The sequence below is a fragment of the Bison bison genome, unplaced genomic scaffold (genome assembly GCF_000754665.1).
Source record: "Bison bison bison isolate TAMUID 2011002044 unplaced genomic scaffold, Bison_UMD1.0 scf7180017864466, whole genome shotgun sequence".
Classification (NCBI taxonomy): Eukaryota; Metazoa; Chordata; class Mammalia; order Artiodactyla; family Bovidae; genus Bison; species Bison bison.
The window spans coordinates 3391650-3418148 of NW_011495027.1; the positions used below are offsets into that span (position 1 = coordinate 3391650).

Below are 26499 nucleotides of genomic sequence, written 5' to 3' on the forward strand. Positions count from 1 at the left end.
TTGTGCAGCTGGATTGCTGATACCAAATTCTCTTTAACTTTTGCTTGTCTGGAAAGCTTTTGATTTCTCTGTCAAGTCTGAACAAGAGTCTTTCTGAGTAGAGTATTCTTGGTGGTAGGATCTTCCCGTTCATCACTTTAAATATATAGTGCCATTCCCTTCTGACTTGTAGAGTTTCTGTTGAGAAATCGGCTGATAACCTTATGGGAGTTCTCTTGTATGTTATTTGTCATTTTCCCCTTGTTGCTTTTAATAATTTATCTTTGTCTTTAATTTTCATCAGCTTGACGACAATGTGTGTCAGTGTATCGGTGCTTGGGTTTATCCTGCCTGGGACTCTGCACTTCTGGACTTGGTTGGCTATATCCTTTCCCATGTTAGGAAGCTTTTCATCTATTATCTCTCCAAATATTTTCTCAGGTCCTTTCTCTCTCTCTTCTCCTTCTGGAGTCCCTATAATGTGAATTTTGGTGCATTTAATGTTGTCCTAGAGGTCTCTTAGGCTTTCCTCATTGATTTTCAGTCTTTTTTCTATTCTATTCTGTGACAGTGATGTCCACTATTCTGTCTTCCAGGTAACTTGTCTGTTCTTCTACCTCAGTTATTCTGCTGTTGATTCCTTCTAGTATTTTGTTCGTCTGTTTGTTCTTTAGTTCTTGTAGGTCTTTGATAAACATTTATTGCATCTTCTCCATTCTTTCTCCAAGATCCTGGATCATCTTCACTATCATTATTTTGAATTCTTTTTCCGGAAGATTGCATATCTCCACTTCATTTTGTTGTTTTTCTGGGATTTTTGTTTTTTTTCTTCATCTGGGACATAACCCTCTGCATTTTCATTTTGATTAACTGTCTTTGATGAGATTTTCATTATAGCCCTCTACAGGATTGTGGTTCTTCTTGCTTTTTCTGTCTGCCCTCTGGTGAATGAGGCTATGGAGCTTGTGTAAGCTTCCTGATAGAAGGGACTGGTGGTGGGAAAACCTGGGTCTTGCTGTGCTCAATAAAATTCGAATCCAGTTATCTGCTGATTGCTTGTGGTTGTGTTCCTTCCCTGTTAGTTGTTTGGCCTGAGGTGACCCAGCCCTGGGGGTCTATGGGCTCAATGGTAGAGTTAATGGTGACCTCCAAGAGGACTTATGTCAAAGGGGACATTCCAGGATTGCTTCTGCCAGGACCTCATCCCTGTGGTAAGCCACTGCTGACACATGCCTCCACAGGAGACCCTCCAACACTAGCAGGTAGGTCTGGTTCAGTCTCCTGCAGGTTCACTGCTCTTTTCCTCTGGGTCATGGTACACACAAGGTTATGTGTTTTCTAAGAGTAGAGTCTCTGTTTCCCCTAGTCCTGTGGAAGTCCTATAATCCAATCCTGCTGGTCTTCAAAGTCAGATTCCCTGGGATTCCCAGTTCCTTTGCCAGATCCCATGCTGGGAAGTGTGACCTAGGGCTCAGAACCTTCACAACAGTGGGAGAACTTCTTTGGTATTATTGTTTCCCAGTTTGTGGATCACCCAGCTGGTGAGTGTTGGATTTGATATTATGGTTTGCACCTCTCCAACCATCTCACTGTATCGGCTCATTTGTCTTTGGATTTGGGGTATCTTTTTTTGGTGGGTTCCAGCATCCTCCTGGTGATGGTCATTCACCAGCTAATTGTGATTTTTGTGCTCTCGCAAGAGTAGATAAGCACACGTCCTTCTACTCCACCATCTTATACCAATCTCAACCTCTGCTTCCTTATTTTATTTCTCTTACTGTGTAAGTTTAGGCAAACCATTATCTACTGTATTCTTGGAAGCCTGTGTATATGTGGGAACTGGTATAAGTTTAATATTTTTGGCACAAGGGCTGCTTTTAGTATGGATACTTGCTGCCTCTTCACTGTGGTGACCATTATCCCCTTGAAAAGGGGTGTTCAGGTGCCAGGGCCTCGTGTCAATGGGGGCTACTCCATTTCTTCTAAGGGATTCTTTCCCACAGTAGTAGGTATAACGGTCATCTGAGTTAAATTCACCCATTCTAATCCATTTTAGTTCACTGATTCCTAAAATGTCGATGTTCACTCTTGCCATCTCCTGTTTGACCACTTCCAATTTACCTTGATTCACAGACCTAACACCCAGGTTCCTATGTAATATTGCTCTTTACAGTATCAGATTTTTCTTGTATCACCAGTCACATCCACAGCTGGGTGTTGTTTTTGCTTTGGCTCCGTCATCAATCTTTCTGGAGTTATTTCTCCACTCTTCTCCAGTAGCGTATTGGGCAACTACCAACATGGGGAGTTCATCTTTCAGTGTCCTATCTTTTTGCCTTTTCATACTGTTCATGGGATTCTCAAGGCAAGAATACTGAAGTGGTTTTCCATTCCCTTTTCCAGTGAACCACATTTTGTCAGAACTCTCCCCCATGACCTGTTTTGGGTGGCCCTACAAGGCATGGCTCATAGTTTCATTGAGTTAGACAAGGCTGTGGTCCATGTGATTAGATTGGTTAGTTTTCTGTGATTGTGGTTTTCAGTCTGTCTGCCCTCTGATGGATGGGGATAAGAGGCTTATGGAAGCTCCTGAAGGGAGAAACTGACTGAGGGGGAAACTGGGTCTTGTTCTGATGGCGGGGCCATGCTCAGTGAATCTTTAATTTTCTATTGACGGGCGGAGCTGTGTTCCCTCCCCGCTATTTACCTGGGGCCAAACTATGGTGGAGGTAATGAAGATAATGGTGACCTCCTTCAGAGGATCCCATGCATGTACTTGTACCCTCAGTACCCCCAACCCATCAGCAGGCCACCACTGACCCACGCCTCCACTGGAGACTCCTACTAGACATTCCTGGGCAAGTTGGGTCAGTCTCTTGTGGGGTCACTGATCTTTTGTCCTGGGTCGTGGTATACACAAGGTTCTGTTTGTGCCCTCCAAGAGTCTATTTCCCAGTCCTGTGTAAGATCTGGCAGCTGTATGCTGGGGTTAATGGTGACATCCTTTGTTACTTGGGAGGTTTCTAAGAACAGTTTCAATTTCAGAACTTGTGATCGGTCTATTCAAATTTTCTATTTCTTCATGGTTCCTTTCTAAGAATTTTGTCCATTTCCTCCACGTTTACACTTTACTGGCATACAATTGTTCATAGTAGTCTCTTAACAATCCTTGGTATGCCTGTGGAGTCAATGGTAGCTTCTCCATTTTCATTTCTAATCTTATTCATTTGAGTCCTCCCCCTCTTTTTCTATTTTGTTTATCTTTTCAAAGAGCTGGCTTTTAGTTTCATTGATCTTTGCAATTGTTTTCTTTGTCTCTGTTTTATTTCTGCTCTGATCTTTATGATTTATTTCCTTCTACTAACTTTAGGTTTTCTTTGTCCTTCTTTATTTAGTTGTTTTAGGTGTAAGGTTAGGTTATTTATTGGAGATTTTTCTTGTTTCTTGAGGTAAGGTTGTAAAAGTATTTCTTGAGGTATTGCTGTAAACTCCTGTCTTAAAACTGCTTTTGCTGCATCCCACTGTGCTTTGATTTTCATTTGTCTTCAGGTATTTTTAAGTTTCCCCTTTGATTTCTTCAGGGATCCATTAGTTGTTAAGTAGCATATTCTTTAGCTGCCATGTGTTTGTGTTTTTTAGAGTTTTTTTCTTGTCATTTATTTTTTATTTCAGTGTTGTGGTCAGAAAAGATGCTTGCTAAGTTTTCAGTTTTCCTAGATTTACCAAGGCTCACCATGTGGTGCAGCATGTGGTCAATCCTGGAGAATGTTCCATGTGCACTTGATTAAGAATGTGTAGTCTGCTGCTTTTGGATGGAATGCTCTATAAATATTAAGTCCAACTTGTCTAAAGTGTCATTTAAGGCCTGTGTTTTCTTATTAATTTCTGTCCAAATCATCTGTCCACTGAGGAAAGGCGGGTATTGCTGCTGCTGCTGCTAAGTCGCTTCAGTTGTGTCCGACTCTGTGCGACCCTATAGACGCCAGCCCACCAGGCTCCCCTGTCACTGGGATTCTCCAGGCAAGAACACTGGAGTGGGTTGCCATTTCCTTCTCCAATGCAGGAAAGTGAAAAGTGAAAGTGAAGTCGCTCTGTCGTGCCCGACTCTTAGCGACCCCATGGACTGCAGCCTACCAGGCTCTTCCGTCAATGGGATTTTCCAGGCAAGAGTACTGGAGTGGGGTGCCATTGCCTTCTCCGAAGAGTGGTATTAAAAGTCCCCTACTACTTTAATACCGTTACTGTCATTTTCTCCCTTTATGGTTGTTAGTATTTACCTGACATATTGAGGGGCTCCTATGTTGGATGCATATATAATTGTTATATCTTCTTTTTGGATTGAACCTTTGATCATTAGGAAGTGGCCTTGTCTCTTAAAGCAGTCTTTGTTTCAACATTTTTGTCTGATGTGAGTATTGTTATTCCAGCTTTCTTATGATTTCCATTTGCATGGAATACCTTCTCCCATCCCCTTACTTTCAGTCTGTAAGTGTCCCTAGGTTTGAAGTGAGTCTCTTGTAGACAACATATGTACAGGTCTTATTTTTGTATCCACCCAGCCAGTCTGTGTCTTTTGGTTGCTGCATTTAATCCATTTACAGTTAGGGTAATTTGTGACCCCATGGATTGTAGCCTACCAGGCTGCTCTGTCCATGGGATTTCCCAAGCAAGAATACTGGAGTGGGTTGCTATTTCCTTTTCCAGTGATCTTCCAGACCCAGTGATCAAAACCATGTCTCCTGCATTGGCAGGTGGGTTCTTTACTGCTGAGTCACTAGGAAAGCCCTATGTATATTAAATATATATATTTATATCTTTCTAGTCATCTATCTGGAGAAGGAAATGGCAACCCACTCCAGTGTTCTTGCCCGGAGAATCCCAGGGACGGGGGAGCCTGGTGGGCTGCCATCCATGGGGTCGCACAGAGTCGGACACGACTGAAGCGACTTAGGAGGAGTAGTCATCTATTATCAATTTATCTGTTGCCTTTCATCTGTCTATCTCTCCTATTATCTGTTTCTCTGGAAAACCCTAATACTGATTTTTACTTTTATAATCCCCATTTTATAGTGAAGAAACTGGGACAATGAAGAATAAATAATATACCCAAAGTCACATCCTCAGAGTATTCTTAACTACCAGACTATACCACCTATAATTGATTAAAATTTGCTTTAATATTTCAGGAACAAAACATGAACACAAAGTAAGGTATTTCTATTTTATATATATTTCAGAAATGGAATCTAGGAAAATCATTTATGCCTCTGATACAAAGTTTTTTTGTGTGTAGGGGGAGAACAGAAGGTATAGGACATAAACTGAAACCAGAGTATAAACTGTGGGTTTATATTTAGAATCAGTCTTGAAAGCGAAACTGAAAGTGAAGTCGCTCAGTCCTGACTCTTTGCAACCCTATGGATTGTCCTCCCTCCATAAGATTTTCCAGGCAAGGATACTGGAGTGGGTTGCCATTTCCTTCTCCAGGGAAACATCCCAACCCAGGGACTGAACATGGGTCTCCTGCATTACAGGCAGACTCTTTACCCTCTGAGCCACCTGAGAAGCAGTCTTGGCTCCTTTTAAAAACATTTCTATTTCTCAAGCAGGAAATCTGACATCTTTGCCATAACCCTATTTTGAAAAATTGTGGTAAAATATACAACATAAAATGATTAAAATGACCAATTTTAAGTGTATAATTCAGTTGCATTAAGTATATTCATATTGTTGTACAGCTGTCATTACCACCCATCTCCAGAAATTTGTCATTATTTCAAACAGAAACTCTATTCTTTAAAAAATAATTTATTTTTACCCAATTTAGCCTCTGATAAACCTCTATTTTCTGTTTAGGCATTTGTCTATTCTTGGTAATTCATATGAATGGAATCATACAATATTTACCTTTTTTTGTCTGCCTTTTTTCATGTAGCATAATGTTTTCAAGGTATGTCAATGTTTGAGCATACATCAGAATTTCATTTTCAAGGCTTAATAATAGGCCAATGTATGTACATACCAGAGAAGGCGATGGCACCCCACTCCAGTACTCTTGCCTGGAAAATCCCATGGATGGAGGAGCCTGGTGAGCTGCATTCCATGGGGTCGTGAAGAGTCGGACACGACTGAGCAATTTACCTTTCATTTTTCACTTTCAGGCATCGGAGAAGGAAATGGCAACCCACTCCAGTGTTCTTGCCTGGAGAATCCCAGGGACAGGGGAGCCTGATGGGCTGCCGTCTATGGGGTCACACAGAGTCGGACACGACTGAGTGACTTAGCAGCAGCATGTACATACCACATTTTGTTCATCAGTTCCTCTCTTGACACACTGGGGTTATTTCCATCTTTTGGCTCTTCTATATGATATTTCTATGAACACTGGTGTAAAAATATGTTTCCTTCTTTCAGTTCTCTTGGGTATATATGTGAAGTAGAATTACTGTATCATATATGGTAATTCTACATGTAACTTTTGAGGAACTGCCAAGTTATTTTCCACAGCAGTTGTACCATTTTGCATTCCCATCAGTAATTTATAAGGGTTACAGTTTCTTCATATCTTCACCAACACTTGTTATTTTCCTATTTTGGAGGGACAGAAATAGCCATCTTAATTTGTACAAAATAGTATTTAACTATGGTTTTGATTTGCACCTAATGACTAGTGATGTTGAGTATCTTTTCATTTGTTGGCCATTTGTGTATCTTCAGAGAAATGTCTGTTAAGTCTTTTGCTCATTTTTACTTTGGGTTTCTTGAGGGTTTTTTGTTGTTTTTGGTTTCGGGTTTTAAGGGTTCTTCATATACTTTGGATAGTAATCCTTTATCGAACATATAATGCCCAGTTATTTTCTCCCATTCAGTGGGATGTCTTTTTACTATTTTGATAGTGTCCCTTGCACAGAAGTTTTAAGTTTTGCTATAGTCCAGTTTATTGTTTTCTTTTGTCAACTGTGCTTTTGTTGCCCTATCCAGGAAATAATTGCTAAATCTAATGTCATGAAGCCTTTCACCTAAGTTTTAAGAGTTTTGTAGTTTTAGCTCTTACATTTAGGACTTTGATACATTTTATGTTATTTTTAAAATTTCTGATATTATCCCAAATGTTGTTTACAGTAATAGTTTTCATCATTTTGAGTCAATTTTTGTATATCATGTAAGATAAAGGTCCAACTTCATTCTTTTGCATATGGATGTCCAGTTTTCCCAAAACTATTTGGTGAAAAAACTGTCCTTCTTCCATTGAATGGTCTTGGCACCCTTGTTAGAAATCAGTTGACCATATGTGAGAGACTTTCTATGCCATGACCTTATTTTAAGTAGGAAATAGGCCCTATAATCCTTTTATAGGTGTGTAATAGATACTTTCTAGTAGTGCAATGTACCCAGTACAGAAGGTCTAAGCGAAAGAGGCTGTCCTACATAATGAAAGGGTATGGTTAAAAAAAAGCACCAAAAAAGATATTAAAGCACATTTTTATTAAAGATAGGTAAGTGTGGTTTGATGGTATGTTTATAATGGATGTACATGCTTTTCAATATACCAAAAGGTATAATATTTTTAATGTTTAACATTTCTCTGACAAGGAAAGTCTGAACTTAGCCTATTTTAAATGGCAAAAGACTGTATTTGTTTTCTTGAATGTTGCTTTAACGACTGGTAAATTGAATTCTTTTAGGTCCCAACACATTATATTTAAGAACGGTGAAAGAAAATCAATGAATTATTAAAAAACATGTAATTTCTATGAAACAGAAACAAAGTTTTTATAATTTAAAACAGCAGCAATTTCAAAAGATTTGCTGAATTACAACTTTACAAAATATATATACACAAAATATCATTCCAGATGATCATGGATTTTTTAAAATAGTATATCACAACCCCTAAACTCTAACCCAAACCTACTACTGGATGTAGCTGGCCTATAATATTTTTTACAGCAATTTAAAACAAACAATAAAACCCCCTCCCAATTCTCTTGTGCTTAAGCACAGGTTACAATGTGCTGGCTTTGATTTTATACCCACAAAGAGAATTTTAAAATAACTTCACATAAATAAGGTTTTACTTGTTATTAAGTATATGACCAAACAAATTAAAATAAGTACTAACAACCAAAACATATATTGATGTAACCAGTACATACACTCTTAAAGAATGACAAAGACGAATAAAGAAATAAAATAGTTTATGAAAGCCACAAGCACCTTGTTTTAGAAAGAGCACCAAGCAACACAAAAAGGCAACACGTAAGAGGTAGTGTACCACCGGCTAAGATGTATATGCCCACTGGGGACCTGAATACAGCTTAGTATTTGGGAAAAGAAGATGTATTAGACTGTGGCTTGCAGTTTTTAGACAGAAGCATTGCACATTTGGGAGCATTAGCCAGTATTGCTCCATAGTGCTTTGCATCTCCAGCTGTCTAATGGGTACTTTGCTCTCAGACAGTCAAAAAATATAGAATACCCTGAAGAATTCCATGTTTATAAATGTTCAGTTCTAGGGAATTCTCTAAGAAAGCTCAGATCAATATAATTTTTTAAAGAATTAAATACTTTATCAGTTATAGTCCTTTAAAAAATGCCTTGTCTCCTTCTTAGGAGGAAGTCTTTTCTTCCTGAGATTCTTTAAAATTTAGCCAATGCTTTATTCCATGTATTTCATGATATCCAATAGTACCTTTCTGTCTATATTTTCCCCTCTGCAACAATTACCTGGCCAACAGCATGCATTCTGAACTAATTCAGAGACCTTAGAGAAAGCATACGGAACTGCTTTCAATGTAGTACTTCCGTTCGGTTTTGAGATGAGGAAGTTTTTGTACTTCTATTACTGGAAGTTGACTAGGGTCCTGGGTGTGAAAAAGGAATTTTGCCTTATGCCAGCTGCCATCTTGAATCTGAAAAATAAGAACAAAATGCTTCGATCTGTAATTTTTCCATTAGCAGCAGACAATGTCTTTTCATAGACAGTGTAGATTTAAGGATTAGAAATAATGAATAGAAAGTGCCTAGAATAATGCCAGGCACAGAGTAAGTGCTCAATGAATGGGTAACAGTTACTATGAATAACTGAAAATATATGCTTATTCCATTTTCTAGATGGCATTGTATATTCTGATTTTTCTTGAGGCTTCCTGTTTCTGTTGTCTGTGGATCATTGGACCAGATATGCCTGCGTCTAATGTGAGTAATAACCATTTTGTTTTCCTTTATTTGGGACTGATGCTTCAGGATGGAAACTTGTCTTGGATGAGAGGGAATGAGCCTGCTTACTGTCTCTGTACTCTAGGCAGGAAATATGCAGAATCCCTTCAGTACAAGTAAATTATAATTATGTTGAATTGTCTGTTAGGTTTCTTTTTTTCTATTCTGTGGTTACTGTTTATATAGTTTCATTCCTCCTTTCTTTCTAGGCCTTTCTGTTTCCTTTTATTACTGTATGCTCTTTTTTTGGAGGGTAAATTCTATTATAAAATAAAAACTATGCTCTGATTAAGGTTCAGGAAGACAAAATAGAGAAACAGTTAACTAGCTTTGTGAAGATTTTTATACAGAGGTTTATTCATTTACTCATTCACAGAATTATCATGGTATAAATTTTAGAATTTGAAGGAACTTTGGAGATTATTGAAGCTATCAATTCCATTTTAAGTTAAGGCAATAGAAGCTCTCAGAAAATAAATGGCCAAAGTCATAACCTTGGGGTAATAACTAGGCTGGAATTCTCTGTAACTTCATTAAGTCTCAAACAATATTTGTTGAAGACTAGGTATTTTTGGCACAGTTGAATAAAATGTAATCCTCCAGTTTCTTACAGTTCTTGAGAAATACGAAGATGAGTAAATTCTGGCTTCTGAGTTCTTGCAGCTTATAAATTTAGTCAGGGAGAAGTGAAACAAACAGCCGTAATATAAGGCCATGTATGACATGCATCATAACGAATATAAAGAGTGAATGCTGAGTTCTTCATTTCCAACTAGAAGAGTCAGGGTAAAGCCTTGTATATTCAGAATTGAAGATAGGCCTTGAAGTATGCCTACAATTTCCACTTGGTTAGAGGAGTAGAGAACAGCATTTCAGAGAAGGGGAATGACATGAATAGAAAAAAGCAAAACAGTTGCAAAGGTAGAAGGTGGTTGTGAAAATAAGCCTAGCATGGGGTTTAAGTGCACAGATTTTGATAGACACCCAGGTATAGGTATTCCCACATAGAAAATGTGAATTAGTGAGGATTAAGTGAGCTTTCCGTTAGAAGTCCCTGGTAATATAGTGTGGCATTGACTTTGGAACTGTACACACTTAGGGTTGATTTCTTGCTCTGCTGTACCTTGAACAAGTTACTTAACCTCTGTGCCTTCAGTTTTTCTTACCTATAAAATGATACTAATAGTAACTTCTTTATAGAGCTGTTATAATTAAATAATGTATGTAATACATAGTACCTGTCATCTAATAAGTCCCCAATAATTAGAAGTAGGAATTGTTGTTGATATTATTATAAATAGATCAGTTTGACCAGAGTTCAGGGTACACAGTCAGTGAAAGCCCAAGCTTGAAAAATAGATTGGAGCCTGACTATTCTAACTGCTGCTGCTGCTGCTAAGTTGCTTCAGTCGTGTCTGACTCTGTGCGACCCATAGACCGCAGCCCACCAGGCTCCCCCGTCCCTGGGATTCTCTAGGCAAGAACACTGGAGTGGGTTGCCATTTCCTTCTCCAATGCATGAAAGTGAAAAGTGAAAGTGAAGTCGCTCAGTCGTGTCCGACCCTCAGCGACCCCATGGACTACAGCCCACCAGGCTCCTCCGTCCATGGGACTTTCCAGGCAAGAGTACTGGAGTGGGGTGCCATTGCCTTCTCCTTCTAACTGCTGGTAAGTTTTGATTGTGTGTCAGAAATAGTAATGAGTCACCAAAAGTTTCTGGACAAAATTGTGAAAGTTAATTTTGTTGGTAATGCTGATTTCTTCACCTACAGAGAGTGAGCCATATATTTCTGACTATTTGTTTTATGATTTTTCAAATATGCAAGTGTAGTTTATCTGAAAGTGAAATGTGAAAAAGTAAAGCACTCTAGTTATGAAAAACTAAAATACTCTAAATATAAGACATTTTAAATCATGGGCTTCATGATACATAAGAGCAGGAGACTAAGCTCCTTAAAGAAGTTAATGATATGTAAGTGGATAACTATAATAGGGGTCAGCAAACTCCAGGTTTTGTGGGTCATATATACTTGACTCTGCCATATACACTTGACTCTTGACTCATATACTTGACTCAGTGTGATAACAGCCCTAGATAATAAAGAGATGAATGAGTGTGGCTGTGTTTCAGTAACATATATTTAGTAAAGTGAATGCTGGGCTAGATTTATTCTGTGGATTGTAGTTTGCCAACACCTGCTCTACAATGCAATGTTTTAATATTATAAACTCTTCATTAGTATTTAATTTTAATAGGAAAAATGGGCTATGATTCAGATATTGATTTGTAGAGTCAAACTGCCATTTTGCCCATTATTTGGCATCAGGTATGGGGACTGACAAAATATGAAATAAACCTGACTGGACTCTATAACCTGTTTTTCATCAAGTAATGAGATGCAGAATCACAGTAGTAAAAATATACAAAAGAAAACATTTGTCTATAGGCCCTTATGCTCCGTCTGCTATCATCTATAATTATTTCATATGGGGAATAAAAATTAATACATTAATGACACCTGTTTTGCATATAAAACTTCATCGATGATCAATGGGTGTGACAAAAATTGATATAAATGAATAATTGATTATGAAAAATGTATGGTTATTACACATTAGGCACATTAAAACTTATTCTTCTGTAGCTGCAATTTACAATGTTTTACTCTCATATTAATTATACAGTTTTACTCTTATGTTAATTATATATAGTCATCAATTTTAAGTTAGTTATATTGAATAATTCTAAACATGCCATTCCCTTACCTTGCAGTCATTTGAAAGCACTTTAGGTTCAAGTAGAGTGTTTTCTTCAAAAATCTGACCATTCCATCCCTTGAAACCAAGAGTCAATCCTGAGCCACTTGTCTGAGGACTTGTCCACACTGGAGTGTTTAGACAATGAATGGTGATGATATGGGTGGCTTCTGAGCTCAGTAAATGAAGGAAGTTCATCTGGACTTTCCCGATTCCAAACTCCAACTAATGTCATTGAAACAATATGCAAGTTATAAGATATGGCAACTGAAAAATTTATAGTTTGGAGAAACTTGAAGAAAGCCCTCAAAAGGCAGTCTTGAGAAAGCTACTTTTTAGGACATTTAAGTGCCAGTCAGTGGTGTACTGGTAAATGCTTAACCACTGGCCCTTGCAGGGGTGGGGCAGGAGGGCACCCCCGATTTATAGCAATTTCTGAATTTCCATAGTTGTAAATACTTCTACCATGGCTGGTTTTAGGCTATCAAGGTGGTGTCACTTAATATGAAATTCACAAGAGATCTTAACAATAAATAGGCTCTCCTGAGCAGTATGAGCTGGCTTTAGCATATCACTAGGCAACTGCTGCTGCTGCTAAGTCTCTTCAGTCGTGTCCAACTCTGTGTGACCCCACAGACAGCAGCCCATCAGGCTCCTCTGTCCCTGGGATTCTCCAGGCAAGAACACTGGAGTGGGTTACCATTTCCTTCTCCAATGCATGAAAGTGAAAAGTGAAAGTGAAGTCGCTTAGTCCTGTCCGACCCTTAGCAACTCCATGGACTGCAGCCTACCAGGCTTCTCCACCCATGGGATTTTCCAGGCAAGAGTACTGGAGTGGGGTGCCATTGCCTTCTCCCACTAGGCAACTAAATATGACTAAAAAAAAAATAGTTTGCATAATGTCATTTAAGGTGTATTAATAATTTGTTGTGGATTATTGCTTAAAATTTCTTTCATAAAAATCTGAAATTCTGTCTGTGCTTTCATTTGAAGATTTATTTTTTTAGTTTCCAATGATAAATTAAAAGTTGTGATAATTAATTGGTTGAATTATTTTAATTATGGAGCCTTTAAAGACAAAGAATCTTAATCTTTGTGTTAGCCAACCCCTGCGATGGCGCCCCACTCCAGTACTCTTGCCTGGAAAATCCCATGGATGGAGGAGCCTGGTGGGCTGCAGTCCATGGGGTTGCTAAGAGTTGGACACGACTGGGTGACTTCACTTTCACTTTTCACTTTCATGCCTTGGAGAAGGAAATGGCAACCCACTCCAATGTTCTTGCCTGGAGAATCCCAGGGATGGGGGAGCCTGGTGGGCTGCTGTCTATGGGGTCCCACAGAGTCAGACACAACTGAAGTGACTTAGCAGCAGCAGTAGCAGCAATGCAGTTTTGGTCATACAGTTAGTTGTTGATAGCTGTTTATTGCATGAATGAATGCATGAACAAATACTAACTAATAAAGTGAACAATGTAGGGTAGTACTGGAGCAAGAAGTGTCTAGATTTGGACAAGGAAGCAGATTTTTCTGTAGCTTTAGATATCATCATCATTTTAACATTATTTAAACAGAGGTATGGTCATAACAAATGAATAGAAGTGGTTCCTACTGAGGAGTTTATACTAATCTCCAGTCACCAAATCAGAATATCAGTTATAAGGTAATAGAACAGCAGCAAAAAACTGTAGGGAATGAGAAGAAAGGCAAAGGTTGGGGGGTGAGGCATAAGGATGAAAACATGGAAGGATCATCATGAGGAGCATTAGAGCGGAAGCAGTTCACATTCTTTGATTTTGCAAATGAGAACTACAAACCTGTGAAATATGGAGCCTTTCTAAGCCCAGTTTCCTTATTGGCAAGTTTGGGTGTAACCCCAATACAGGATTGTTACAAGGGTGTGAGTTGTCAAGTGTCATTTAGTGAGCACAGTGCCTGGCAAGGAGTGGGCTTTCTGGTGGTTCACAGTATCATTTCCCAGGTTTTCAGAGGAACAGAAATTAGAATCCAGGTCCCTGATTCCAAGTCTACTATTCTTTCCATTACCCGTGCAGTCTTTCTCAGGTTCAATTTATGGATGGGAGAAATGGGGGAAGTGATTCAGCCAAGGAAAGAACTGGAATATGGCTCCTTCACTGATTCTTCTTTGAAACCCAGGGGCATGAGGGTGAATATGTGGGTTGTTTGGAAGCAAGGTGATCTTACTGCTCCTCATTAGCATTACACAGACTCCACAGGAATAGAAGAGTCCTCCCCTGTTCTGCTTTGGGCAACAGTGGTGAATGCCTAATGAGATGAGTGGATGAAACACCCCGGTTAATGAGGGGGAGCATTTCAGGAGAAGACGACAGTCTAGTTCTAAGCAGTTGGAGAGACTGACACACTGTACTTTTTAGCTTCTGCCTTCTTATGGTGGAAAAAACACACAGTAGGTCCATGTATCAGTTCTTTGTCAACGAAAAATTAGTTCTTGGGAAAACCAGAAAAAGAAAAAAATGCAGTTTTGTTTTTTTTGATATATGTTATGGGTAGAACTAAGCTTTAGGATTGAGAAATGCTTGTTACAATACCCAGTGTTATACCAAACTAACTTTTGTTCATTCTAAACATTTAGTTTATATAATTATACGTATAAGATGTTTTAAATACTACCCAGTGGATATTTCAGGGAGGTTATTTTTGTTCCCAATCACCAAAAATAGCAAGTTTTGTGGCAGAATTCTTCTTTTAATGATGATGATGTCATTTTCAGTAAAAACTTTAGGTAACTGATTACTGAATACAAGCACTGCAGCTGTTTGGGAATTTTCTAATGAATGCATGAGCATAAAAACATATGTTTTACATTTTTAAAAGGGATTTAAAAAGCATAGTCAGTAGAGTAAGCCAAACTAAGCCAGTCATAAAAATACGTAATCAAAATGTCAAGAATTAACAGGATTAGTTTTAAAAACCAAAAAGTTTCTTTCTCATATATGGTAGAGAATATCTTGCTTCTACTCATAAAATTCATAATTATTTAAAGTGGAAGATTTTTAAAAAATCACTATTTACTGATAGTGGGCAAGTACCAGTATATATGCCAAATTCAGAATTTACCTTTGTCACAGAGATAGGAGATAAACATGTCTGACCACCAGCACTGAAATTGCAGAAAACCTCAATGGCATCTGAAGGGCATCCAAGATTTGGATCAATCCAGTATTTTCCTGTTTATTGTGAAACAAAAACATTTAAATGACATGCTAAAATATTTCTGAACAATCCTTAAAAAGTATCATACTTAAAAAACTTAGAAGTTTATGAAGATCATACATTTAAATCAATACATTTAGTGAAAAAGTAAAAGCTGCAAGCATTATGTTAAACTGATAGTGAAAATACTATATTTTTCACATACCTATCAATTTAAGGCCATTTCATAATTTTAATAAAAAATAATTGAATGGCTATATCTGTTACTTCATGCTATAGATAAAATGAACTCAGCAACTTAAGTGAATTGTCTACAAAGTTAATAGAGAAGCTGAAATTAATGTAGGATAGGTGTGTATTTTTGTTCTATGTCCTTACAGAGCTTAAAAATGAATATATATATTTTAAAAATAGAAACCTCTTTAGTCTCCCTGAGGAAAAATATATCTTTGTTTAATTGATAATTAAAAAGAATAACCATTTTTGTTTCCAGAAGAAAAGTGTACAATTAAATGGTTATTTTTGTGCTTTCTTTTCAGATTTGTGAGTGGAAAAGACTGAAGTCTCTATAGCTAGTGTAAGCCTGCCAACCTTTGCATCCATTGAGTGGCCAGGAGAATCAAATGGGGCATAAAGTTGGACTTTAGGACATATTCAAACTGAAAAGTACTGGGGTAGCATCTTAATTCTGGAATAACAGGCTCAGAATATTCAAACAGCACCTTATTCTAAATGCAAAGAGTAGGAATTTTTGAATGAGATGGCCCTGCCTTCTTGCATTAAAAAGGCAAGACAAAACAAATAGTATTTGTTAAAGGCCATTTTCTATAATAGGTAGAAAACCCTTGTTTGTTTCATTTTTTTTCCCATAGCAAAGATTTTCTCTTGCTCATTCTGGGCTTGCCCTGGTCTGTCATTGTAGATTTACACACATCCTCGACCATTCCCCCTCTACTATTCTTCTAATCCTACAAAATGAAAACTTGAATTGTTGCTTCCAAGACTAGGGGACTATCTCTATTGCAGTGGTTTTCAGACTGGTGACGCTGTTAAAAGAGCTGGGCCCCACCCCTAGAGTTACTAAATCATTACATTTGGGATGGGGCTTGAGAATCTGCATCTAATTCTGGTTCATGGATGATATTTGGAGAATCACTGATCTATACTGAAATATGGAAGAAAAGGGTGAAAAAGTCCTAATATCACCTCTGTATCCCATTTCCCACCCCGCCCCGATTTCCTCAGAATGTTGGACATTTTGTAGTTTGTAGAAATTACAGCTGGCTTTTTAAAAACCAGGATCTGATGCAGGCTTACAGTCTTAACTAGTGAGGCAGACATATATCTTGACTCATCATCTCCTCTCATTCAAGAAATAGTTTCCTCTACTATGTGAGCAAACATATAAGCTTTATAAAAGGTTTTCCATCAAGCAAGAGCTCATTCTTATATGGGTTGGAGTGCTTTGAACTCAGGCATTGTTGTTCACTGGTGAATTGGTAGGGGGCTTCATTTTTTTTTTTTTTGGATATAAGCATTATACCATAATACATCTTTTGTAGGCCTAAATGCTTGAACTCAAAATTGGCTCTCTCCTGAGAACACTGCTTCCATGCGAGCCCTTTCTGCCACAGCCTCTATAGCATTGTGCCTGAGTCAGGAAGGGGCCTTTCTTGCTCCTTGTTGCCACTTACAGACCATCATCCCTGCTTTCAGTCTGAGAACACTCCGTGGTAAAGTTGTTGTCATCGCACTCTATCGCCTGTCACCTGTTCCTGTTGCCATCATCAGCTTTATTTCTTTGATTTTAGCTTTTGGCTAGCTCTTTATAACCTAATTCGTGGTGATTTTACATCCATGTGGTTGATATCTGTAATATTCTGACCTCTACTCAGTTCCTCCAACTCTTTCCCACCAATTTTTTTGTGCCCTTCTCCTGTTCTGTTTCCTTTCATCATTAACTCCCAAGGCCATGCCCTAGTCTTTTTTTAGGTTTATTACCTACAGCTAGATCTCCTCCATGATTTCACCTCTCTTCTCATTTTGGCTCATTCCCTCTAGTGTCCTGACTCCAGTAATTCTTTGATCCCATCATTTTTACTCCCAGAGTATAGCCCTTTGAAAGCCTGAATCCCCACTATTTGTGGGCTTCGGATTCCAGCCTTTGATCTCCTATTGCACTACTCCGTTGCTGGATGCACCCAGGGCAAAAACAGCTGTAAGTGTGTGCCCATTTGTGCTGTGTTCTTCAAAATCCTTACTACTTTGTCAGTATTTTATGTTTTTTAACTTTTTAAAAATTTAGTTAGGCAAATTGAATTACCTGCTTCATAACTGAGAGTGGAAACTCTCCAGCTCCACCATTTTCTCTTAAAACCTGATACAGTTTTAACTGCTACCATTCTTCTAAACTGCTCTTGCAAAGAGCATCAAAGAACGTCCCATTACTAAATCTAGTAGCCTTTTTCAGTCCTCACCTAACTTGACATTGGCCAAGTAGATCCCTGCCTCTTCAGGCAAACATTTTCTTCACATTCATCTACTTTTTCTCCTATCTCAGTGATAGCTTCTTTTTAGCTTTCTTTGCTAGTTCCTCCTCAACTCCCTGATCTCTAAACATGGAAGAGTTCTAAGGCACAGCTTTTAGAACTTTTAAAAAATCTACTCTTTAGGTAGTCCTAGAGAGTTTCAGGGCACCAGATGCTATTTATATGCAAATTACTTTATATATTTTATCCATAACCAGGGCCTCTCTCCTGACCTCTCTCCTGAATAGCCAACTATTTACTTGACATACTTCCTTGAATGTCTAACAGACATCTCAAACACATCCAAAACTGAATTCCTCATCTTGATTCCAAACTTGCCTCTCTATCTGTATAGACAGCAATTCCACTCTTCTAGTCCTTTAGTCAAAACTCTTAGCGTCATTCTTTACCATTCTGTTTCTCTCAAAATCCATATCTGAATTATCAACAAAAAAACCTGTTGGCTCTACCTTAAAGCTTATCCAAAGATATAACCATTTCTTACCACTTTCCCACCACTAACTCTAGTCCAAAACATCATCATCCCTTATTGGATTAATTTTGTAGCTTTCTCAATGGCTCCTTCTACCCTGCCCTCATTATATTTGCAATACATCACCAAGAGTAACATTTTCAAAATTTAAGTCAAGTCTTGTCAGTCCTTTGCTCTAACTCTTCTAAATCTTTCCATTCTATTCAGAGTAAGAGCAGGAGTCTTTTGATTAGCCTATAATATCCTATATAATCTGGTTTCTTGACATCTTTCTGATTTCATTTCCTACCATTCCTCTCCTTATGAACCTCTTCCAGTCACCTGAACCTTCTTGCTAATAGGACATGCTAAACACAGGTTCAGGGTCTTTGCATTTGTTCTTTCTTCCTGGAAAGCTCTTTCTCCCAGATTTCCTGTGGCTTCTTCCCTTACCTCCTCCTGATATTGCCTAAAGGTCACTTTCTCAGAGATGATTTATCTACCTACTCTATTTAAAACTTCACCCTCAACCCTACTTTCTATCATATCCCCCATTCCCTGTTGTTTTGTGTTTTTCTACTGCACTTACAGTCTCCTAGTGATGAAAGTATTTTTGGGCATAAATACTTTCCTGATACCTTGCAAGCCACACAACTTAGCTATTTCTCCTATGAGGAAGGCAGACCTTGAATTAGATTTTAGTAATTGGTATGCCCTATAATGTCTTTGTTCCTTTCAGTTCTATAGAATTACATTTTTATACCCTCAAATATAGGAAAGAGTCAAATTTGATTATGATGGGCAGCTATAACTAGAAATATTTGTTTTTGTGATAATCTAAGGCAGGAAACATCTATAGAGGTTAGCATTTTATTAATATAAATAAAACAAATATGTTTGCTATACTTCTAGAATGGAAGATGCTTTTGGAAAAATATGTATTTATACATGTATATTTGTATGTAAACACATGTGTATAAAAAATAAAATATGCACTACTGTCCATCCTACAGAATTAAGTAACTTATTTTCAAATCAGCATATATATCATTGTATGTTAGGACTAGAGTTTTTACCGAAAATAACTACTCATATTGATTGTATAGCTGACTATATAGACCCCATCAAAATTAAAATTAAATGACATATTGTAGCAGACAGGGTTTCTCTGTTGATCATCAGATAGTAATGGCTCCTCCATTTGCTTTAAACCTTTTGCTTGATGACTCTATTTTTGCAACTCTGGCTAATGGATTTTGAGGTATCAATGTGAGGACGAGATGATTCCAAGCATGACAAGCCTCCATCTTTACAGTCAGATTCCAAAATGAGGCATTTAAATCCCATTTTATGTAAAAATTAATTTTAGGGAGTGTAGTAGAGGGGGGAACTATGATCTCTTTCTTCATGTTGCCAACTCTGGTGGTCCTGACAGATAATATTGTCTGTTAGTTCAAAAGTTAACCTTTCCTATTTTTTATTTTTAACATGTATTCCAAGCACAGAGTATACGCGAGTGACATAGATGGGGTAAGAAAATCTGGGGATATGTCAGATTTTGTAGTAGAAGATCTTTATAAAGCAAACCCTTAAAAAAAGGATACTTTGATATCAGAAATCACATTTACCTTAAGAAGTAAGGTTCTTGATGACCTTAAAATGCCTCTGCCAGGGTTTTATCAAAAATCATAAGATTTGGCATAAACACACTCGAAGTCTCAAACACACTGAAATGATGAAATGAAATATCACAGTTTAACGAAACCAATAACTTACCGTCTGATACTTTGTGTTCACAGTTAAGCAAATCTTTGCAGATTTGTGCTGGATTATCTCGTGTGCCAAGAGGATGCTTGATGGTGTGTAGTAAATTGCCAAGATAGTTCAAGGTTTTGAAGATCTCTGCACTGTGGTCAATTAAAGTCACTTCAGTATTCTGGTAGCTCTGCCAAGTCATCATGAAAATCATATTAGCAAAGAAGCATAGAGTAGTCATTACCAGTAGGTAACCCAAGTGATCAACAAAGATCAAGACAGAAGAAAAGTGTACTCCTATTGTGTGCAGTGAGTTGAGAGTAGGATATAAAGAACAGTTTATATTTAACTATAAGCATATTTGTGTTTTGTTAATCTTGATCCCAACAAGAGGTTAAATTCACACTCAAAAGTCTACTTTTCAAGCTGACATAAAACTTAACAATTACTATCCCTATAGCATAATTTAAAAAAAAAAAACCTATATACAAGGAATAAATAGAGCTTAAAAAAATGAATAGTGATGATAGATAGACGCCGTTTTAAGAAATGACTAACTTCATTTAACTATTTTCTTCCGTAATACCAAATTCTTATTTTGAAAATCCTTTGACAATATTTTTGTTTTAAATGTTTTCCTTAAAAATCTTATGGATGTATTTCTATTTATTAAAATTGTTTTCTTTGTCCTTAAAAATGGTTTCATTACTTTTAATCTCTTGTAAATACAGGCCTTGAGATAAAGTCACATTTTGGCCTTTGAAAAAATATTTCTGTTTACTTTGTAGATTGAGTGTGCCAGTGTAAATAAAGGCAGATATATTACCTCCATCTGTAGGGCAGTATGTGATTCAATCAAGGCTTGAATAGCAGCATTGATATCCATTTGTTTCTGTGTAAAACAAAACCATTTGAGATTAGCAATAAGATCAACACTGAGTGCTCTAAAGGCTATAAATTCTGAAAGCACTGCTGTTAAAGCATACTAGACTTATTATCTGAAAGGGGTTTGTAACTCTTATGGTTAGACTGATCTCACAAATATTGCCTAGCTATCTGAAAGGACAATATGCTGCCTTCATCCAAATTTCAAGTCTCCTAATTAAAACAGGACCAAAGTCCAGAGTTCGCAAATGAAAAACTACTTGTCTCTACTGCCTGAAAACACACACAAAAGTTAATTACATGGAAGAAGAATGAAATATGATCCCCTCCGTTAATAAATTGTAAAGTGAAGAATAAATAACTGTAGTAATTTTTAACAGTTACATTCTTGGAAGAAAAATAGAATAAAATATTACTATCCTGAGGTAGTCACCACATTAGTTTAATCTGATACTTCTGCGGTCTTAAAAACAATTTCTGAAGTTGGAAAATGTGTCATTAGTCCCAAAAGAAATAATACAACATGAATATAATCTCCTCCAGAATTTATTAAAAGATATTTTTAGAGAAAGACCCAGAATAACCATTAGTAAAAAGTCTTTTTGTATTTTAATTTTTAAAAAGCTTGGAAACTAAGAAGCATAAGTTGGGAGAAAATTCTATGAAATGGCATATGTGTGAGCAAATCAAGCATCTGATTTCTTTCAGAATGATTGTACTGCTGAGCTATCTTTTTACTTGCAAGTCCATATAATAGAAACTCTTTTCAACATCTCCCATAACTCATGGTTGATATTTTGGAAACTATTTAAAATGATGGGACAATCAACAAAATATACTCATCCTTGCCTCAACATGTGGTTTTCATGTTGGAAAATATTTGACTCATTCTGCATATGTATGCTGCCAAACACATCTTGAGGATAAAATGGTAAGCAAATAATACAAAACAAAACAACCTTGCCCTTGTAGAGCTAAAGTTTAGAAGTCAATAAAGGCACCAATCACATAATCTAAAAAATAACACATTTACAAATTGGGATATGTGCTATTAAAGAAAAGTGCATGGACCTATAAGAGAAATAATGGAGTCTTATTTAATCAAATTTGGAGGATATAAGAGACTTGGAAGGAATAGATCTGCATAGGCTTCCTGGAGGTAGTGATATTTGAACTGAGATCTGAAGAATAAATATGAATTGTTAGGAGATTGGGTGGGAGAGTTTTCTAGGCAGAGGTGCCAGCACAAAGGCCTGGAGATAGAGAAGCATGGCCTACTCAAGAAGAAAGGCTTTAGCATTAAAAATTCTGTGCAAGTTAATTCTGACCATGTTTGTGAGAATTGGCAGATTTTGGACATGGGTCACAACAAAATATTGGCACTAAATATGGGCAATTGAATTAAGTAGGAAACAACAGCCACCTTTATTTGTCATTAGAGCTTTGATCATAGAAAAACTAGCAATAAGCAGTTCTCAGGGTCTTCTGACTCAGGACCCTGTTGTACTTTTAAATAAATAAATATAAAGGGCTTTAAAGAACTTTTATTTATGTGAATTATAACTTTTATATTATAACTTATAATATTATATAACTTATAATTATATTATAACTTATAATATTTAACTTATTATATTATATTATATTATATATATATTATATAATATATATATTATAACTTATAATATTTACCATAGTATGAATTAAAATATAAAATTTAAAACTGTGTTAATTACCTTTAAATAAAGCTACTACATGTTAATATAAATATTTTTAATGAAAAATTAACTTTTGAAAACTAAAAAATTTGTAAGAAGAGTGGCACTGTTTTATAACTTATGTATTCTCTTTAATGTCTGAATTAACAGGAAATAGCTAGATTCTCACATTTGCTTCTATTTTCAATCTATTAAAATGTTATTTTAGCTGAACTATATAAGAACTATATGAACTATATGAAGAAAATCTGGCCTTAAAGAAGATATGCAGTTGGCAAGAAAATATTTTAGTAGCCTTTTCAAATAATTGTGGATATTCTTCTTTGATATTATACCACAACTTGACAAGTGGGAGTTAATTAAGTGTGAAATGTGTGAAATGTGAAGTCTGAAAACTTACCTATAAATTTTATACTGTATTAAAATCTATTAATCTATCAAACTTAAAAGATGGATTCTAAAAAAAATCACTTACCTACTTTGTTAAAAATCATGATTTTTAAAAAAATTCATGATTCAATTATTTGGAAAATGGTTAATGAAATAATGCAGTCCTTCCAAATACAAGTTTCATTATGTTGTATCAAAAGATTACATTCATTAACATCACCAGTCCCATCAGAAAAACACAACTATTGGGAAGTTGTCAAACTTGTAATAGATACAAGCTTTCACTTGTTACTGTTGCTTGAAAGCTTGAAATTTACTATTGGTATCAAGTTGTCAGTTGTTCTCCTTAAAATGACAGGCTCACTTAATTCATTTTCAAGAAAATATCTGCCAAATACTCATGTTTAAACAACTGTCATTCTGACAAGTAAAAATGGTGTTCCATGAAAAAAGCAGCTACTTCAGCTTGCAACTGAATTCCACAAGCACTTTTGAGTCAACCACTGTACTTCAATGCAACAGAACTGATCTATATGCTCTTCCATTTCATCACACAGAATATTTTAAAAATGTGTGCTAAAGATCAGAGACTTAGGAGACAGGAAAAATGGTGGAATAATGACCTCCCAGAATTCTCTCTTCTATAAAAGCAATGAGAAAACTGGAAAAAAGAATGTCAGAATGAAGTATTTCAGAATTACAGAAATTAACAAAATGCTTGCTGTAAATCTGGGGAGCATTCACTTCAGAAAAATAGCTGAATTTTAGGAAGGGCAGTGAGCTCTGTAAAGCTTTAATTTGCCCTATTCCCATGCCTCTCTTTCCAGCTCTGTGGTAGCTTTAAAAACCAACAGCCTGCAATTGCAGTGAAAACAAGAAGCCTGGAAACCACAGGAGGGAGCAGAATGGGGCTGAGAGTTGCTTCAAAGCCTCCTTTCCAGTGAAATGTTGTTATTTGACCTGTCTGGTGGGTTCCCTTAAACATACCACTTGCAAGGCTGTCTTTATTTTACCTGACTCAAAGCTCACTCAGTGCAGAAAGTCTCTCCTGAGGAACATTTTAAAAAATTTAGATGGAATAGTTTAACTTTGTGGCTGCTAGAAACATTAGAAAACAGTTGGGGCAAACAGGCAAAAATCAGGGAGTAAGATGTCCTTAGAAATTCTGAAATGCTCTGGTGTGACATATTCCTGGAAATGCATAGGGCTGGGCACATGATCAGAAAAACACAAGAAGGTCTTAAGCTGTCTCCTCTGGCTCATCTTCAGGCTCTGTGAAAATATGCAGTTAAGACTTGGGTACAGTTGTCAGTTGCCTGGCTGAGAACTGAAGGGATGCTCCAACATGCTCACAGAGACCCTTGGCCCAAACTGGGAAACATTAGTTCTGGCATTTAAGGAAACCTCTCTTCAACCCTTAGTTGACCACTAAACTAACTGAGTAGAGACTTTAGTGTTCCCATATGTCAAAGAACACAGACTTTATTAGGAAAAGTCACTAAATAACAAAAACAACAAATAACAACACTAAACACTAAGGTTGGGGTGAATAATTTGACTTTCAGAGATGCCACTCTATATTATTTAAAATGTTCAGTTTTCAAAAAAAATTGACAAGCCATGCTAAGTAACATTAAAGTGTGACTCCTATACATGGGAAAAAATCAAGCAATCAATGGAAATTGTCCCTGTGGAAGCGCACATGTTGAATGTAGTAGACAAAACTTTGATTAGCTATTTTAGATATATTCAAAGAACTAAGGGAAATCATGTCTACAGAACTAAAGCATGAAAAAATGTCTTACCAAATAAAAAATGTAAAGAGAAATTATAGAAAAGAACCAAGTATAAATTTTGCAGTTGAAAATTAAAATTCAGTACCTGAAATCAAAATTTACTTGAGAGGCTCAACTGTAGATTTCAGTACACAACAAAGAATCAGTGAGCTTGAAAACAGTTTATTGAGATTATCCAGTCAGAGGAGTAAAAAGAAGAATTAACTCAGAAAATGAATAGACTCATAGACCTACAGACACCATAAAACATACCAATGTATGCATGATAGGAGTCTCAGAAAAAAGGGGGCAGAAAGAATATTTCCAGAAATAATCGCTGAAAATATCCCAAATTTGATGAAAAATATTAATCTCTGCATCAAAGAAGCTCAATGAATTCCCTTAGATATCTCATAATCAAACTGTTGAAAGTTAAAAATAGGGAATCTTAAATGCAGTGAGAAGAGACTCATCATATCCAAGGGATGGGATTTTTCATCAAAAACCATAAAGGTGAGAAAGCAGTAGGATGACATTTTTGGAGTGCTGAAAGAAAAGACTGTTAACCAAGAATTCTATATCCAGTAAAACTATCCTTCATGAAGAAGGAAAAATTAAGACATGCCCATATAAACAAAAGCTGAGGTAACTTATCACTAGCAAACCCTTCCTAGAAAAACAATAAAGGGAGTTCTTTGGACAGAAATAAAGGATACAAGACAGAAGTTTGAATCCACATGAAGAAATAAATATCACTGGTAAAGATAACTGTACTAGTAACTATGAAAGAGAGTATATATCCCAAACAATTTTGAAGAAGGACAACAAAGTTGGAGGTTTCATACTTCAATTTCAAAACTTACTACAAATTTAACAATAATCAAAGCAGTGTGGTACTGGCATACACATAGACACATAGACCAATGAAATAGAGTGCAGGAATAAACCCTTACACATATGGTTAAATAGTTTTTGAGAAAGGTGTCAAGGCCATTCCCTATAAAGAACAGTCTGTCAACAAATCGTACTGGGAAAATTTGATATCCACATGAAACCCAATGAGGTTAGACTCTTACTTATAAACAAAAATTAACTCAAAATGAGTCAGATAATTAAAGGTAAGAGCTAAAACTCTAAAACTCTTAGAAAAAAATATATGGGAAATGCTTCATGATATTGGATTTGGCACTGATTTCTTGGAGATAAAATCAAAGCTAAGGTAACAACACAGTATATAGCACACGTATTTTTTCATTCAATACTCTTACTAATTCCTCAAAGTTACATATTTTTATCCACATTTTTCTCAGAGCAAAAATCTCTCATGAGTCCTAATTCATTTTGGCTGTATAGGAACACATATATTTTCCAAGTGAGAGAGGGAAATGGTGACCCCAAATCTAGCACTTCAATGTAAACATTTTCACAAAACACATTTAATTTACCAATGATGTATGATCTTTCTACAACTTGTTCTTTATTAGGAAGGTGCCTATGATATATCAAAGTCATTATAAAGTGAGAAGGCAACTGATCAGGGTTTTTCTAACCCATGCATTGTGATGATTGAGGAATCAAGGAAGAATAGAGAAGTGGAGAGTAAAGATTTTTTTTAAAAAGACATTTGCACTGATGTTCATGCCAGGGAAGGTTTCAATCCCCATCAGACAGAAAGGGGGAATAATTAAAAAAAAATCTTAGAGAAATAGATCTCTTGTTTCCAAGGAGACAATCTTCCTGTGGCACTTTGCTTAAAAGTTTTTCCTTGTCCTGATGAAAAGCTGAAGGGAATGAAGAGTTCCTGACCCACCAGGAGTGGATTGCAGTGA

General features: G+C 36.6%; 1 protein-coding gene across 1 annotated transcript in view; it reads right to left on the minus strand.

Annotated features, from left to right (window-relative positions):
- Positions 1 to 8661: 8661 nt before the first annotated feature.
- Positions 8662 to 26499, minus strand: part of COL24A1 (collagen, type XXIV, alpha 1) — a 396106-nt gene continuing 378268 nt past the window's right edge. Inside the window, exons 57-61 of the mRNA XM_010860327.1 lie at positions 20729 to 20794; positions 19924 to 20092; positions 15052 to 15161; positions 11965 to 12180; positions 8662 to 8891 (exon numbers count right to left, since the gene is read on the minus strand). Coding sequence (XP_010858629.1) covers positions 8745 to 8891; positions 11965 to 12180; positions 15052 to 15161; positions 19924 to 20092; positions 20729 to 20794 — 708 coding nt within the window. The 3' untranslated portion in view covers positions 8662 to 8744. The remainder of the gene's footprint in view (positions 8892 to 11964; positions 12181 to 15051; positions 15162 to 19923; positions 20093 to 20728; positions 20795 to 26499) is intronic.